At 41.7% G+C, this 17,392-nt stretch overlaps 1 protein-coding gene across 3 annotated transcripts in view; it reads left to right on the forward strand.

The window, feature by feature from the left end:
- Nucleotides 1-17,392, forward strand: part of NOL4 (nucleolar protein 4) — a gene marked incomplete at both ends in the record, with an annotated part of 194,429 nt that overhangs the window by 35,203 nt on the left and 141,834 nt on the right. For all 3 annotated transcript variants that reach the window (XM_084260428.1, XM_084260429.1, XM_084260430.1), the window contains 3 exons: nt 10,460-10,571; nt 11,064-11,176; nt 15,175-15,307. In XM_084260428.1, coding sequence (XP_084116554.1) covers nt 10,460-10,571; nt 11,064-11,176; nt 15,175-15,307 — 358 coding nt within the window. The remainder of the gene's footprint in view (nt 1-10,459; nt 10,572-11,063; nt 11,177-15,174; nt 15,308-17,392) is intronic.

The raw sequence follows: 17,392 nt of genomic DNA on the forward strand, positions 1-17,392 counted from the left end.
TGTTTTTTATAACTAACTGGATTAGTACTGTGACCCTCACCATCAAATCTATTTCAGAGGCTTTTCAATAATGCTTGAGAGCATACAGTTAAGAAGTCCTATTTTCTGTGTGATGGGGGCCAGATCCATTGGCTTCATAAGAGATTTCAAGCAGAGAATTTACTGACAGTTTCTCTAATAACTCTGTATTAATGGTTATTAAACAGATGAAGTCTTAAATAAGACTTAGTATTACCACAACTTTGCTAAATGAGGTGCTACAGCGTAAGAATGAAGTTGCCTTATAGTTTATTGCTGCAGACGAAGTGCACCTAATGATTTAAAGGTATGAAAACCTATAAATATCCTAAATTCAAAAGACCAGAAAGCTACTGGGTATGGTGAGAGAAGTATTGAGAGGGTAGTTCTCACACCTGCATAAACTGGCTGGGTAAAAAGAAATGATCATTTCTAAGATTTTTAATTGCCTGTTGTTGCTTGACCTAACCAGTTCAGCCACAGTCTCGAAATAGCTATAAATCACTTTTGCAGTTTGTGGCACAAGTATAACGCTTGCTTTTCTTAGGGAGAACTAATGAAACATTTACTGCACTTTCCCAAGGTGCTTAAAATGTATGTGCTTGCTTGAATAATGCCAGGCATGCTTAGCAGTTGATCCTGATCCACCTGCCCAGCTGTTTCCAGCTGTTGAAACACCACAGGGCAGCAGGGCAGGGGCTGCCAGCCAGGGCCCATCCCACAGCCCCAGCCAGGGTGCAGAGCATCCAAGGCACCTCTCCCTGCAGCCTCAGCGGGCTGGGGCCAGTGGAGCCCTGAGGTGATCTGTCACCCTGGGCACAGTGTTGTTCACCTTGCAAACAACCTGCAGTCCTGTCAGCCATTTTTCATCAGAGGTCACAAAAATGCAGGGGAAATACAAGTCTCAGTTACTCACATCTTCAATTTTAGCCATAAGAAATTACTATTTTTCCATTACTCTTTTTTTTTTTTTCCCTTCAGGTATAGAACAATCTTTACTATGTGTCTATGAATCCCTTCCCAGATATTTTATTTATAGGCTATTTCAGATGCTTTGTTGTGTGATAAGCTCTTGGCAAAATTTCTTATAATTTGTTCCCAGCAGTATTGACCTTAAGATGAGGGAAGGCATCAATCATCTGGGTGTGCTTTTGTAAGGCTTCAAGTGTTATTTCAGGAAGAGCCAACACAAAGTGTCTAAATTAATTTTCATCGGTCCCCTCAGCCATTTTGATACTTGGTCTTCTCTTCTAGAAAGCCTTAGAAAAGTAATATTTTCATTGACCTTTCTTTCTATTTCACTTTATTTCAGTAAGCTGTTCAAAGGTATAGGTCACCAACTTTGCAGAATAACATACAAGTGTAAGGAATGCTGCCAACTATAAATACAATACTTCAAATCATCATCCTGCAAATGCGTGCCAAGTATAATATTTACTACTGTAAGAATCCCCTGATTCTAGGCCAGATAAGAAGTTTGTTTATTGTGAACAGCATGAAAGATAGCTAGTGTGTCTTCTGTGAGGAGAGCTATTTGTACAGGTTCAGTGGCCTACACAGTAACTTCTTATGATGTCAACTTTTATTGCTAATGGGACCTGAGCTTATTATGTTGTTATGAGCAGAGAGTAAGGATGGATGCCTACATTTGTTTGTGTCATTGCCCCAGTCTGCACTGTTTGTGCATTCATTTAATTGGGTATTAGTTTATTGGTGGCATTGAGTCATATTCCCTAAGGACAGGATTCACACACATCATTTTGAAAGACTACCATAGACTGAAAAAAGGAAAAAAAGAATCCAGAACAAACTCATATAAACTCTTTCTCTTTGTCCTGACGTGAGAATTAGATTAAGTAAACAGGCCTCTAACTCTACCAGACCAACTTGGGGAAACTCATGCTCCTTTACTGGAGTGTCCATGAAAATGTCTACGGTAAAAATAATGAACTGTAGTGTTGGTCTGTTCTAACAAGCCACACAGTACCTATCTTCTCTGTGGTACTGCAGGAGGAAAGAGGTAGTGTCGCACAAAACACTATATCCTAAAAGCTTTATAAATCAAACTGGAGTACTTTGGTGGTGTTTAATTTTATTAAGTGAATTGGGGACAAGATTAATTTAGTCTTGCTTCTTTATTTACATGTCAAAAGTGAATCATCCCTAAGATCTGTGAATGTATTTAGCATGCATTGAGTATTCACCGAATAGTTTGAGCAAAGAATTTCTCCAGGAAGGAAACAAAAACTATATGCTACAACTGCTATTTTTTATTCATAACTCCTGGCATGTGATGAGCACATTACTTCTGCTCCCTGGCTGGATAACCAAAACATTTTAACAGGGAAATGACAGGGAGAAAACCACAACAACTTTGGTAAAAAATTGCTAAACTTATGAAGTTCATAAGTCATGGATTTTCAGTACCTGAATATTTCTAAAACTTTAATGGCACAGCCCTAGGAATTGCAAAATACTCATTTCAAGTAATTAATGAACTTATGTATGTGTGAGTCTCTATTTTCGTTAGTAAACCTGCTTCACTCAAAATTTTGAATAGCACTCAAGCATGGTTATTAGTAAGGTAATGAAGTTGTCAAAGGTAACTTAATTAACTACCATTTGCGTTTATATAGAATAAAAACCATGGAATTGGTAGAGTCTTTTTTAATTTTTGATGAGAGTCCTCCCAGGCATTGGAGTACTAAAATACATCAGTATTTCTCTCTGAAAATGTGTTCAGAACAGCTTACAAACTCAATTAGTGAATCTGTAATCAGCACTGACTTGTTTATGTTAACTGTGTGGAAACGAATGGCATTTTTACAACTGATTTCTATGGGACTTCTTACAGCGGTGCTACACAGGAGGATAAATAGGATGGGGTGCTTGGTACCTCTAAAAAAGCAGTGAATTGGAAGGGATCCTTTATATTTTAATTGGGACTGCAATGTACCAAACTCAAACTTTATGATTCCTTGACAGAAACCCTATAGATTAATTAGGAAGGCATCTGTGCTTCAATATTTCAAGTTTATAATGAAGTCACATTTTCTTCTTTGCACACTAACAAACGAGAAGGGAATTGTACAAAGTCTATATAGATGATGTAGGAGAGTAACCTTAAAAATAGGCAAAAAAGAGTTAGCATCTCATGTGATGGCAGGTTTTGTGCTCATTTCAAGTGCCTGACTTGTATACAATATCAGATGGATGGGCTGTGTTCCTTGCCAGCATGACTGCAGGTAGATATACACCAGTGAAAAAGAGACCCAGCTTATATAGAGAGAATGAGACTGAGATCTTTAAATCATGATCTGTAGTATGCCAGACTGAAGGAATACTTAATACGATGTTTGTAATCTCAGCTAGTTCTCGGGTTCCCAGGGACATTTACAAACAGGGAAAAATCAGAGGTAATTCACTCACAAAGGCAGGATGGGTGACACAAGTCCCAGCCGATTTGGTTGCTCAGCAGGGACATAGATGACTGGGAAGGTGCGGAAGGTGAAAAGAGCACGTTCCTTGGTGCCAAGGAAAGCAGCCATGCCTATAAAGGTGCCTGCTTGTTCTGCATTCCCCCTGGGTCCTCTCCCAAGCTACATAGGAGGTGGGGTAAAATGTGCTGATGCAAGGAATTGGATAACCAGTGGGGAGAGTGTCCTGAGGATACTCTCTGGGGGGACTCTGCTAGCACTCACTGCTACAGCTCAGTGTCCCAGAGGAACTGCATTGCTTTGGGATAGTACTTTTCCTGCCCTGGCCTAAAGGACTTCCTTTTGTATCAGCATCCCACCCTGAAAGGAGAACCGTGGTGTCAAAGAGGAGATGGGGATGCACAGAGGAGGAGTGTTCAGGAGAAGAATCTGTCTATGCATTGGGAAAGGCGTGCAACAAGCGCACAGCGGGCCTTCTGTGCCACTGTAGAGCTGTGTTTCTTGGTTTGAACTGTTCAGCTCTGTCTAAAATTTAGATTTGAGTGCTGATGGGTATATCAGAGGTGGGAGTAACTGGGAAAAGTTGTGGCTACAGTAGCAGCATAATGCAGCAGGCTCAAGCTGTTAGGACAACTCTGTGTGATTCAGTGCAAACCAGGAAAAAAAATAGCTTTCTTACATTTTTCAAGACACTCAAACGGTCTGTGATGAGATTGAAGATGGAAAACACCTCTGCTTCCTCTCAGGTCCAGCTATGGGTACAGGTGGGCCAGATTTAAGAATCAAGCTCTATATTTCAGAGTAGATTTTATTTTCTGTACTTTCTTTAATGTTCTTTAAAAAGATGTTAGATTTTCCTTAATTTAAACAACAGAGTAAGTTCTTCAGCTTTGTATATCTGCACAAAGCTTCCCAGAGCTAAGTGCACTTTCTGTTAGTTTGTGTAAGCCTTGTAACCACCTCAAATTCTATGTGCATATTCCACTTGAATATTTTTACCTGTGAAGCATGATCTAATATCTGCCTGTTGAGGCTGCATAGCCACTGTGTAAAGCCTTGAAATCTTACAGCAGTGAATTTGAGTTATGAATGAGGGTTGCAATGTCTGAACATGAGAGATAGGTCAGTTAATAAAACTCCCAACCCACGAGTGAAAAAAGAGCTCTGAGCTGATGAGCTGGAAGAGAAGGCTTGCAAAACATTGGGGAGACATTGATGTGTTATGGGAAGGTAGCCTGAGGCAAGACTTTGATCATGCAGGTAGTACATAAATATATGACATCTGAGGCATAACAGGAGTCTCTCAGGTGTGGGGCAATATTTGGGGTTTTGTGCTTCGTCCAGCTGTTGCAGTAATAAATGTTTCTTGGTTTGGGGTCAAGCTGTTGAGTAGCCTCCCTCTTTCTTGGCATCCTAAGAAAAATCTTCGTCAGATTGTGAAACACAGTGTGACTCTTTTCCCCTCCCAAAAGAGTAACGAGCTTGCGAGTCCCCTCTGAGCAGGGACTCGTTTTGACAGGCTGCACCGTGAAGTGCCATCGTCTCTTTCCAGTACACCTTCCCTGATCAACCAGGGAAGTACACCTTCCCTGATCAGGCAGGTTTGGGGCCTGGCTGGTTCAGTCCGGGGCAGACCTTGTCCTTGGGGAAGCCGAAAAATAGAGGGTTTGTGCAGGGCCTGGACACGCTTGGAAAGCCTGCATCCATCCTGTGTGCGGGGTGAAAGAGCCGAGCCCTGTGCGCTTCTACTCTACGGACTTGTTCTGGCTTCTTTGCAAAGGGCAAGTGTTGAGTGTCCTGGCAGAGGTCCTGCTAGCAGGTGTTCCCCATCGCTTCCCTTGCAGAAAGCGGCTTCTGTTCTGCAGGGAGGGAAGGGAGCTGTGAAGTGCAAGTTTAGCATGAGAGGGAACAGCATTTTCTCCAGTATAGCGGGGTAGCGAGCTCTTGATAAAACCTCCAGCAGTAATGTATCTGCTTTCCTATGTCACCCCTCTATTCTGACCTCTTGCTGAGGAAAGGAGAGGACTTTCCTTGGCTGGCTTGCCCTCCTGTCATCAAGAAACCAATTTCTGCCACCTGGTTTGATGGCTCCGGGCCCAGGACAGATTACCATCTTCATTTTCTCTCCCTGTCTCTGTCTCTTTCCTCTTTGAAGTCTTCTTTGGATTTTCTTCCCCCCCTTCCCCTACTTAATTAAAAAAAAATACACACACACACAAATCTCAATTCTGACACATCGTATCTTCCAGACTACACATACATCCTCCATGTTAATTCTTCAGGGGTTAATAGGTTCATTTGCAAAATTTCACTCCCTCTCCTCACACTTGTCTTTCTTGCTCTGCCATATGTGTCCTAAAATCTGCCTTTCAGTTTAGAGCTTGTTAATTTTCCAAATAAAAATGTAGCTCTGAAAGCTACATCATCGCACCATCCTGTTTGAATAGTCTGAATATTGGGGAGTATAAAGCAAACTTTGCCCGTCTTCTGGGCCTGCAGTGATGCAGTGGGAACACAGTACGTGTTTTATGGACAATTAGGGCCTGCATCTCTTAGCCACAATGTAAATTACAGGCTGCCCAGACAGGTTGTGAAGTCTCTGTCTCTGGAGGTATTCAAAACCCACCTGGATGCTGTCCTGTGCTACCAGCTCTAGGTGATCCTGCTTTAGCAGAGGGTTGGACTAGATGATCTCCAGAGGTCTCTTTCAACCCATAACATACTGTGATCACATTCTATGCTCAGGTACTGGATTACAAGCCTTGTAGTAGTTGTGCTCTTCATGGTATCCAGTGAACAGCATGTAGGACAATTATAGGTCTGGAAGGTCTTCACTGTTGGCCAATGTTTTGAATGGGTTGATCTATTCCATCATAGACTTTTTGTGAATGGTGGACTAAGATCATAAAAGTTTTGACTCTGAAGCTGCTGAAGTCAACTTTAAGTTCAGGGTTAAAATTAAATATGTGTAGGTGGTGGTGTTAGGAAATGTTGGCTTTTGAGGCCAACTTTTGTACTCTTTCCTAATGTTCCAGATGTCTAGTTTCTTCTTCATATATTTTTTCCCTTTGCAATGTAAAAACCATTGAGCTGTAAGAGCTATACCTAGTATATAGTACTGACAGAATCTGCTTATTTTCTGATTTCTCTGTGATACATATGCATCCAGATACAAGGTAACACGTTTCTACAAGCAATGGAACACATACCAATGTGCAATAAAATCACTCATAAGAATAAGGAATCACATAAGGATACTTCTAAAGTTTCATATTTGAAAAAAGTATTATTTTTTTTCTAAAGCAAGTCCAAGTAATTTTATTAATATGGTCAATCAGCGCTGATTGTTCTTCAGTTGGTACAGGCATGGGCATGAACAGTTTCTTGTAAGCTGTGCCAAAAATATTTCAGTTTGCATTGTCAGTGTGTGGATGTAAATAGTGCCACATCCCCCACTTCAGTTCACTTTTCTGACTTTTTTTTTTCCCCTAAAATGCCGAAGTATGTGCGGGGTTTTTTTGTGTGTCTGGAGTGCAATAAAACAATATTCTTTTATTGCAGCACATCACTGAATGAGAGGGTCTGGCTATATTTTCTGTCAGCTAGTGGCCTTGAGAAGAGAGCTAGGAGCAGGGCCGCTGAAGGTGGTGAGAATATACAGCATCAGGGAGGACTGAGTCATTATTGCTTTCTTTCAGATAGAATAGAGGACAGAAACAATTTTCCCTGTTGAAGTCAGACCACTGTCCAAGGTATTTCTCTAGAGTTACTTCCACAGTGTCATAGGTTTCCAAGATGTGCTCAGAAACACTCGCATGCCAGCCAGCTCCACGAACTACACCAGCCCAGCGTGTACTGAGAGGTGAAATCCAGGATTTAGCATTTGGCCTTGTGCTAGTTCAGTTAGAGAGCTTCCCAGCTACAGCTGGTGCTGAACCATCTGGTGTGGAGCATGGCCAGAGCAAGCGGCTATTTGCATCGTATAAAGTAGCTGTGCCCTTACTTAATGAGAAAGGCAAACGGGAGTCTGCACCATTGAGGATGTGAGGTTTGGGTTGGGTTTTCTTTTTTTTTGGGTAATCTTTCTGGCATTGAAAATTGGAAAGAGTCTTTTGTGTATGTTCAAGCAGGAAGGAGGAAAGCTGTGGGTTAGGTCCTCTACATGTCTCTTAATGTCATAACTATTGTGTTATGCCAGTTTATACAGGCTGGAGTGTTGGCACGTAAGAGATTGAATCAAGTTACAAAGTAAACAGGGGAGGAAGTTGGTGAAAACTGGCATTATTTTGGGAAGGGCATCCTTAAAACTGTGTTGCAGTGGGAGGTTGGAGACACAAGCATCTGCTGTGTGGACAAATTTAGTTATAAAACCCAGTTCCCTTATAGTCAGTGGAGCATACCTATCAAATCTGGGCCTCAGCTCACTTACTTTCCATGGAGGAGTTTCTTCTTGTTTGAGCAGAGCTGGGATTTTGACAGAGATGCTTGATTAGAATAAATGGAGCATTCCTGTCAAATGCAGGCAACTAATGAATCCATGGGTAAGCTCCATTAATTTCAATACAGAGCTAAATGTGTTAACTGTTGTGAGAGAGAGGTTGCTGTGTATGTGCACTTACCAATTTCTGTGATACTAAATTCTAGCTGATTTTAAGTTATTTTTAAAGATTCCATAAAGCATGAGTATAACCGATGTTTTCATATTTAGGAAGGTAAATAAGCATCTGTTCTGTGGTATAAAAAAAATCCCAGGGAAAATAATCTGAAAATACATTTTTTTGGTGGGTTGTCTCATTTAAAAGTGGCTTCCCTTAGTGCCTTTATTTTCAGATAAATTGTTTCAGGCCCAGAGAAAATCTTTGCCAGTTTTCATCACAGGACAAATTTTGCTTTTACACCAATCCCATTATCCCCACCCACCCCCTGCAACTGAGATTTCTGTTACACAAGAAAGCAGTGACAATAAACAGCCTAAACAACAGTACCATAACCAGGATGGTGTAATTTGCATTCTTATTTTACAGTGCATCATTCCCAGATATTTCTTTGAATCACATCACATCAACAATCACTAATTTAAACGCCACCTATTATCCAAAATATTGTTACTGATAAATTTGGTCCATGGAGTTTCAACACAGCTTAAGTAGGTGACAAACCAAGGAAAATAGTGTAAAAGGATTAAAACTGGCCATTCCTCCTCCTCTTCGCATCCTTGTCAGGAGCACAAGTGATTTGCACTGTACATGGTCCAATTTACGTCCAGTTAAAGAAAGTTCTCATGTCCTTTCTGTATCTACACTGTCATAGACCCCACCTCAATCCGATTGCACTTCCTACAGAGACTTGCATGAACATAGTGCTTGGTAGGAAATCAAATACCGCTCTGGGTTTTACGAGGCAAGGGAATACAAGCAAGTATGAGCTGACTCAATCTGTCTTGCTGGGGCTTTGTCTGTCTCCATTGCAAGACAACCACCTTGGCTAGGAAAAGAAAGGCTAGAGATTCCTTACAACACATTCTCTGTTCAGTGTGTATATGTCAATATATGTAATGAATAGCAGAAAAGCCTTGGCTTTGCAGTGGCATGTCTTGAAAACATCTAAGTTTAGAGATTTTTCCACCCATCTGGTAAAGCTGCTCCAAGGCACTATCCTCTTGGTGATAATTTCCAGTTTGCACATCCCGAGCTGCCATTGGATGTTGTCCCTGTGTCGTGGTTTAGCCCTGTCAGGGGCCATCAGCCTCAACCTCCACCTCCCCCTCCTCCTCCTCCAAGCATGAGGGTGACACCGTGCCAAGCTGCCCTAGCAGGGGCCATGCTATACCATCTGAAGAGTTTCTCTCCACCATTTTCCAACTCCCCTTTAGGCAGTGGTTTGCTGCAAGTAGGTCTCTCTCTGCCTCATAACCTACATGAAACAAATCTAGCTCTTTTAACCTTTCTTCCAAGGTGTCCTGTAGGTTCCAGCTGCAGTGGTGGCCTGCTGCAGAGCACTCTCCCTCTTCTCAGCATCCTTCTTGAACCCAGGCACATTATTCCAGCTGCTGTCTTACCAGCACCGAGTAGGGAGGGATAATAACTTTTCTTGACCTCCTGACCGTATGCTTAAAGTAGCCAGCTTGAGATGTGCTTTATCCATGATCAGAGTATGCTGTTGTCTTGTTTTCAGCTTGGCACCAACCTCCAGGTCCTTTTTAGCAAGGCAAAATGTGTATAAAGATACATGCATGTCATAGTTTTTCCTTGAGGGTGGGGGGAATGCAGACTTTAAAAAAAAGCAATAACTGCTTCCTCCTCTCCTCTTTCAAAGAAGGAAAAAAAAATTCCCTCTGATGCCTGCTTGTGGTTGGAAAGAATGATAATGTTGAAACAAAGAACAACCAAGACCTGTTGTTTCGAGGTATCTCCAGGTAGAGCAAAGTCTTTAAAATCAAGCATTTCCCAAATTCTGTAACTATTAGCAAAAATAACGTATTTCCTCCACAGTATTAACTCACAAGCCTTCTACAAATATTTTCTCAAAACATTCAAATACAAATTTAAAATAGAAAGGAGACTGTCATTGCTGCTAATACACTGAGTTCTGTATCTGTCTACGTATATTTATGATAAAAATAAGTAGAGCACATAAACCAAGTACTTCTTTCTTTGTCATTGGTTGTAAGAAAAAGGTAACTTTTCCACTTTTATTAAAAACGTTCCTCAGTGGGAGTCTGTTCTGTATGAATGTTTCTGCTGAAAGGAATTTGAAAATAACTGTAAACAGAAAACAAGCTCCCTTTCGATACTGGTGAAAGTTCTTTTCAGGTCCGCCTGTTATTAGCCATTAGGAGATTAGGCAGATTGGACAGGTGTCTCTTGAAATCCTGCGTAGTATGCAGAACATGCTTTCATTGTGCTTCCTGCCATTGGAAGATAACATGCCTTATCTGGAAATATAATGATCAGTTCTGTTAAATCAGCTTATGTAATAACACCTGTATTTGTTGCTCATTTCAGATTTCAGAGACCTATGCCTTCCTACCGAGAGAAGCGGTGACACGCTTTCTAATGAGCTGCTCGGAGTGCCAGAAAAGGATGCATTTAAACCCAGATGGAGCAGATCATAAAGGTAGCTTTAGTGTCAAATACTGGATTGTAAAGTCATTTTGTTCTTAATACCCATTTATATTTTCCTACGTTAAGTGAGGGTTTGTAAAAATTTGGTAGACCGGAGCAGTTCAGTAAGTCAGATCATCTCAGTTACCTAACTTGGAAGGCTGTTGAGTCTTCTGCTTTCACTTAAGGGTGAAGTACACCACCATATGCACCCTCAATAGAAATATGATTTCGTCTGGAGAAAAGAATTTATTTTGCTATGGAAATGTTTGTATGGGGGCTTAAACATATGGAATAGATAGTGTGTGTGTGCTGTAGTCGTTTGGGGTAGAAGAACTCATCACTTCTCATTTTCGTTCAGGAGATTTCCATCTGTACAGCCTACAAGCAGTTGAAAAAGTCAAAGTTAGAACTAAATGACATAACTGTCTGAGTTTGACTGCGGAGTGGGCTGAAGTAGCCTCCAGGATTAACATACAATGCATAACAAATATTTTTATTGCAGATAATGGAAAACCTCCAACTTTGGTGACCAGTATGATTGATTACAACATGCCAATTACTATGGCTTATATGAAACACATGAAGCTGCAGCTACTAAATTCACAGCAAGATGAGGTAAATTTTTTTTTTGGTCTGTGTCCTTTGGTACTTGTCTTTGTGGTAGCCAGTGATCCCATCTTTATAGCCTCACTGCTAAAGAAGTGTGTCTGCAACCAAACTAGGGCTGTTTGCAAGTAACCAGATGGAGTGAAAATGTGATGACTTACCACCCTTGCATAGTTGGGGGTAACATGTGATACTGCTTCTAAGGACCTTAAGGTGCCCTTTTACTATCCTTTTACTGTCTGGACCAGCGGAAAGGGTAACAGGGGCAGCTTGATCACTCAAGACTTAATGCTGTGCTCAGCAGTGACTTTCATTGCTGACTTCTACAAAGCAATACCATCAACAGCTGAAATGAATGCCATGGTGTTCTCAAGGGTAGCAGCCAGAATGCAACACTTCATAGTGAGATGGATGGAAGCCCCGGCAACATCAGTTGAAATCTTTAAGGCAAAAAGCTTGATAAATGAGAGCAGGGGTTGCTTTTGAAACTTTGAAGAAAAAGACGGGAGGGAGAAAAAAAGGAAGAGAAATAGACTGAGAATCAAGTTTCTTCATAGGAATTTTGTGTGAAATTGTATTTATTTTTTCTCAGAAATTATTTTCTTTCTCTGATTTATTCAGAGCTCTTCCAGGTCTTAAGAAGTGCTTCATCAATTGGATGGCACCTACCAAATTATTTGTAATGAACTCATTTTGCTAGAAATGTGTTCATTTACTATTTGGGCTGCCAAATAGTTAGAATCCCAGCTATGTGCCAGACAAAAAGCAGTTCTGCATGCTGTGTCCTTCTGCCTGGCTACAGGATATTTTTTAGTAAAGAAAACCTTCAAAAAAAGCAGCTGGATTATTTTATAGACCCTGACTGACTCCTGACTTCGGTGAAGTCAGCCAGATTTGGTTTCATAAGTAGATATGGGCTATTGGGGGAGATTTATAAAATACTCAACGCCCCATAGAACAGGGATTTAATCTTCTAGAAATATCAGGATCCTTGTTTCCCTTTTGCCTGTTTTGTAATTGCGGAGGGTGTGGCGAGAGATCCCCAACTCAGAGTTCTTCATGCACAGATACAGCCTGGTCACCTTTCCCTCCTGTTGAGCCTCCCCTCTGCGTCCTGTCGCTCTTCAGGGATCTGGCAGCAGAGTTTCAAGCAGCAGAAAAAGCTTTATCCCTGCAGTAGTCTTAGGAGTTAAAGGACTCTTAGGTTTTTCCACTTTTCTCTTTTGAGAATTACTCCTCCTACGAGCACTCATGCTGGATCAGGGCCACCTGCCATGGTGCTTCTGCAACCTGAATGGTTTGGTTGGTGTAGCCTTTCTGATCTGATGACTGAAATTTTTGTTAAGCCACTTTTTCATCTAGATGAAGCAGTGGAACTGACAGGGTGGCAGCGGGAAGCGCCATTGCTTGCTATCTTCCCTGCCCAGCTCGGTTTTGCAGCTCTGATGTTCCTGTGTATGAAGTGTCTGCAGCACTGGATTTATGAAGAGAAAAGCAATTTTTAATAACAATGCCTTTTTCCAGGCCAGAGTGGGCACAAGGAAAGTTTGCAAAATAATGTTTGTGCCTTTTCTCAAAGCAGAGTTTTGCTGAGAGTTCCTGTTTTCTCCAGGTTGTATGTTTCTTGCACTGAGAACAAAACGACAGTGAAAATGTTGTAGTAAAGAGCAGGAAGATTTCCCTTGCATGCATTTAAACTATTTCATGCTCTTCAAAACATGCTTGGGTTTGTAGGAAGGCTCTGTTTCCAAGGTTTCATCAATCATCTCTGTATTGTTGTGGAGGGGGTGGAATTGAGACAGGAGTAAACTTGGATCCCACAACTAGCTAGCGCAGTGACTGAGGAAGCCTCCTAATTCTCTCATACTCAGTTCATCCCTTTTTAAGCTGAGGCCATTGCTGAAAGGGAAATGGGCTTCATCTAATAGGAGAAATCACTGTGTGGGAATTTACAGCTCTGCTCCAGTGGGTACGGAGATGCCAGTGGTTCCCAGCTCTGCTCCTGTGTGTCCACGCAGATTCAGAGCAATGTTTACACAGTTTGGGGAATGCAGAGGAGATATGCTGCAGAGTGCTACAGGCAAACACAGGCTGCCTCTACGTGTTGTTTTATACCTATGTGAGTGTTGGATAGCCAGGGCTGCCCTTCTGGGAACCCATTACAGATTGCCTAACCTCAGAATTGGAAAATACAAGCGGCCGCTTGCTGGTTCCTGCAGGATTCAATGAGAAATCCCACTGTGTCTTAGCAGACACAGCCTTCCAGAAGGTCTGGGGGAGTTTTTGTTCTGATCTTGCTCTTTGAACAAGCAGCAGCAGTGTGCGTTTTCCCTAAACCTCAGAACCAGCTTGGCATGTGCCTCGGTCCCATCTGTCGGGGGCAGGAGGCCAGTGGGGACCGTGGTTCTTGTGCAAGGGCAGTGCTTAGGTGCTCGTCTCTCCTGCTGTAACTGGGGTGCTCCTGCCTTACCTGGGCAAAGAGGACAGGTGCCCCCTAGAGAAGCCCTCACTTGTGCGTTGAGTTTTTTAGAAAACTTTGAGAACAAGGTGTGTTTGTGCCATTGTTTGCCATTGTCCTGGTGTGACAGTGCTGAACAGCATTGCCTTGCATGTTGCTCCACCCTGGCTCCTGAATGGCATTTGGCAATACTTCAGTACTTCCTCCCTGTTCAATGAGCGTCGTGACTGCAGGGGACTTTCCTTCCCAAGACAAGAGGAGCACCCATGCAAGCCAGAAACATCACCGAGACCCAGGAGAGAAACTGATTTAAGAGCCAAGTGCTCAGAAAGAAGCAAGCAGCTGTATGAGCTGTATTAGAACACACAGCTGTACTAGCATCTGTAGAAAACAGTTCACAACAAATACACAGTAAATTATATTCTAAAGACTGCTGTTTTTCTAAGTCGCTTCTGGTGAGCAACCCAGAAAGAATAGTCAGAATTCTGTCAAAGATCGGGCTTTATTTAAAAAAATGCATACATTAATTGGAAAAAAAGATTTTAAACTAATCTTCAGGGGATATGAAGTTATCTGTCTTATTTGTCTTTATGTTCTTTAAATGGCTTTTCTTCATCGTAGGAGTAATTATCTGAGAAAAGTTGTTTCTGTAAATATATCACTGTAGGTTTGTGTGTTGCCTCAATACTTTACAGAGCAAGACTTGTGGATGCTTAATTTTTAGTCCAGGAGTGCAAGCATGAACTTCAGTGGGACTGAAAAAAGTAAAGTCACACATGATTGTGAACAGCTGCTGGACTAGGTCCAAAAACATTTTGCTTTTATAACTGGGGACAAAATACTTGATCAGGACTTGTTGCCCTCTGCTATCACCCCTAATAGACACTCTGTAATTAGACTTGGTGGATAAATCATATTAAAGATGTATGAGGTAGAATAAATTTGAAGTGATTCCCATACAGTTGTATTACTTTGATTTGCCATTAACTATCATTTGAGCATGCTCATAGCTTTTGTAAGCTCTATAATTTTAATAGGTGCTTCTGTAAACACAGTAGCTGTTTAAAGGTGACATCCTATCAAGGGAATTTGGCCATGGGTTTGTATTAGGTCAAGTAGTTGGAAATATCTTAAATTGAGTGGTCATCATGGGGTTACTGACCTGGCTTGGGAAAGGTAGAGGATCCAGACTGGGAATGTGGAGAACTCTCCTCGACAAAATTTGAGTAACAAGGACTTGGTGTGGGGTCTCTAGTTACTATCCCTCTTTTGCAGAGTGGTATGGAAACGGGTGAGGTAATGGAGTATGGTAATGGAGTATCATCACAGCTGAACAAATTGCATTTGTTAGATTATCGTGTCACATAAACACTGTGTTTTCTTTGCTCTGCTTTATGTGCTCTGCTTGTTTGCTTACATACACCGAGATTTAGTGTAATTACACTCCACACCAGGTGTGAGTGAAAGGAAGGGGAATGAGTGAATTGCAGGTATAATGTGAACAGCGCACGATGATTTCTGACACACCTCTGAAACTTGCCATTTGCAGGATGAGAGCTCTATAGAAAGTGATGAATTTGATATGAGTGACTCGACTAGGATGTCAGCTGTGAACTCTGACCTCAGCTCAAATCTGGAAGAGAGAATGCAAAGTCCTCAGAACCTCCAGGGCCAGCAGGATGGTAAGGCTCTTGTTTCCTACAGAAAACATGGTATTGCCTTGTCTTTTTCCCATTCCATGCCTTCATTTAGTACCTGCCGTGCCCTTTTCTTCGTAGCCTGTTTCATTAGGTAATTTGAAATGTATGTTCCCTGCGTCTCAGTGGGAAGAGGATGAAGTCGGGTTCTTTGCAGGTTAATTTATTTGTTGCTTAGGCAACAGGTGAGTGCTCAGACCACTATATGCTAAGTATTATTATTTTACTATTTTTATATATGTAGTGTGACCATACACAGGCATAAAAGGAAATGAAACTCAAAAGCTTTCTAAGCAACCCAGAAGGCTGAGAGAGTTGTTTTTACTGGTTGAAATGAGGGAGGGGGGTGTGACAGATGCATGGTTGGTTGAGAGCAAGGGATTGGGATGTGATCGTCAGAAGAAAGGATGAAAAAGACAAACTCCAATAGGGAAATAGAGGTAAAAGGAGAGGAAGCAGAACAAGCAACACTGTAAATCTGAACATTAATTACTTCTAGGTCAGGTATAACACAAAGCTAATTTGTTGGTGAAAAAGATGGAAGTTTTACTTTGCATAGAAGATGCACTCTAATTTGGGAACGAGTTAGATGGGCCTGGTTTGGAAGGAACTTTCTCCTTGGATATGGACATCACAAAGAGTGTGAGTGTTCAGAAACTGTGAACGGTTGCTCATGAGCTGCATGTGAAGGCAACCCCCAAAATGCAGGCCTGTTCTATCACTATAAGGAACAGCATAGCAGTATTCTGTTTTCTCTGTAATTTCCTGATCATGTATACCAATTCAGAAGTGCTTCTTAGATTTCTCCTGAACACTGAATATATGGGATCTGACAGGCTGGATTCTTTCCACTCTATACATCATGGTCAATTGCTAGCTGGTAAGCTATTGAGGTGAGAATGGCTGAGCTGCATGGTTCCTGATAGGATCTGATGATGGGTAGGATATCTGTGCTGCTCTCTGGACAAATAAAGGAGAAGGATGTCTTTCATGATTTGGTAGGCCAGAGTCTAACAACAGCTGTCTTCTTTCTGAGTGTCCTCAAGCCATCCAAATATTTGTGCAACTTTTGGCTTAATTTCTATCTCTGTCCTTTTACTATGGGAGCAGTTCTGATGCAAAAGATGTAGGTAAAGCCAGTTCACTTTCCTGTTGAAGTTTGGCTTTTCAGGGCTAATATTTTATAACAATACTGCGAAGTTAAGAGTTTTTAGGGATACTTTGGAAGGTGCCATTTTTATGTATCTGACTTTCAGTGCAAAACTGTGCTTTAGAGGTTTCTACTTACCTATCTCCTCAATCTGTTTCACATATATAAAGCGTTTCTTAAGAGTAATTGCGTGCATATGTCTGAAATAAACCCCACAGCTCAGTACAGTAACCTGTGTAAAAATGTCTGTCATACATGTCTTAATACCCGCAGCAGCCAGATTCACGTGCCGCATCTCATCATGCATGAGTACCAATGATAAAATGCTGCACATCTGTCACTTGCTATTAAACATGTATAGGAAATAAATGCACTGTGGTCCTTGAGCTGCAGGTAGTGTGATCTCACAGAACTGCTTTAAATCTCTCAGCTTTCCTTCCCTCCCTCCCAGATGGTACTTGCTCACCTTCCTAAGGCAATTCTATTTTTTGCTGCATCTTCTGGCTAAAGCATCTGCTGATGGAGAGATTTGAAATAGCAGCCCTTCCTGCTTCATGGCTTTCCTGTGCTAGCTGTTGTCAGGTAGCGAACCTGAGTGTGGCTAGTTATAGCAACACTGCTCTTTCAGAGATGGGAGAAGAGGCTGAAGGAGGAACTGGAAGGCATTACAGAAGGGGGTGGGAGAGAAGAATGGTAGGAGAGGCCAGGAAAAACAAAGGTTGGAGGAAAGTAATGAACATAGGGATAGAAGGAGACATCCCCTCCAGTTCAGTTTCTCAGAGTATTGTGGGATGCTGATGCTCTCTACATAAAAGGAATAAAATGCTTTTATACCCTCTTCCCTTGGGACTATATGTGCATCATATTCTGATGGGCATTTGGCTTGGGGACTCAGCTTGGCAGAGCTCGTGCTATAAAAT

The sequence above is a fragment of the Gallinula chloropus genome (assembly GCF_964237585.1).
Source record: "Gallinula chloropus genome assembly, chromosome: 2".
NCBI lineage: Eukaryota > Metazoa > Chordata > Aves > Gruiformes > Rallidae > Gallinula > Gallinula chloropus.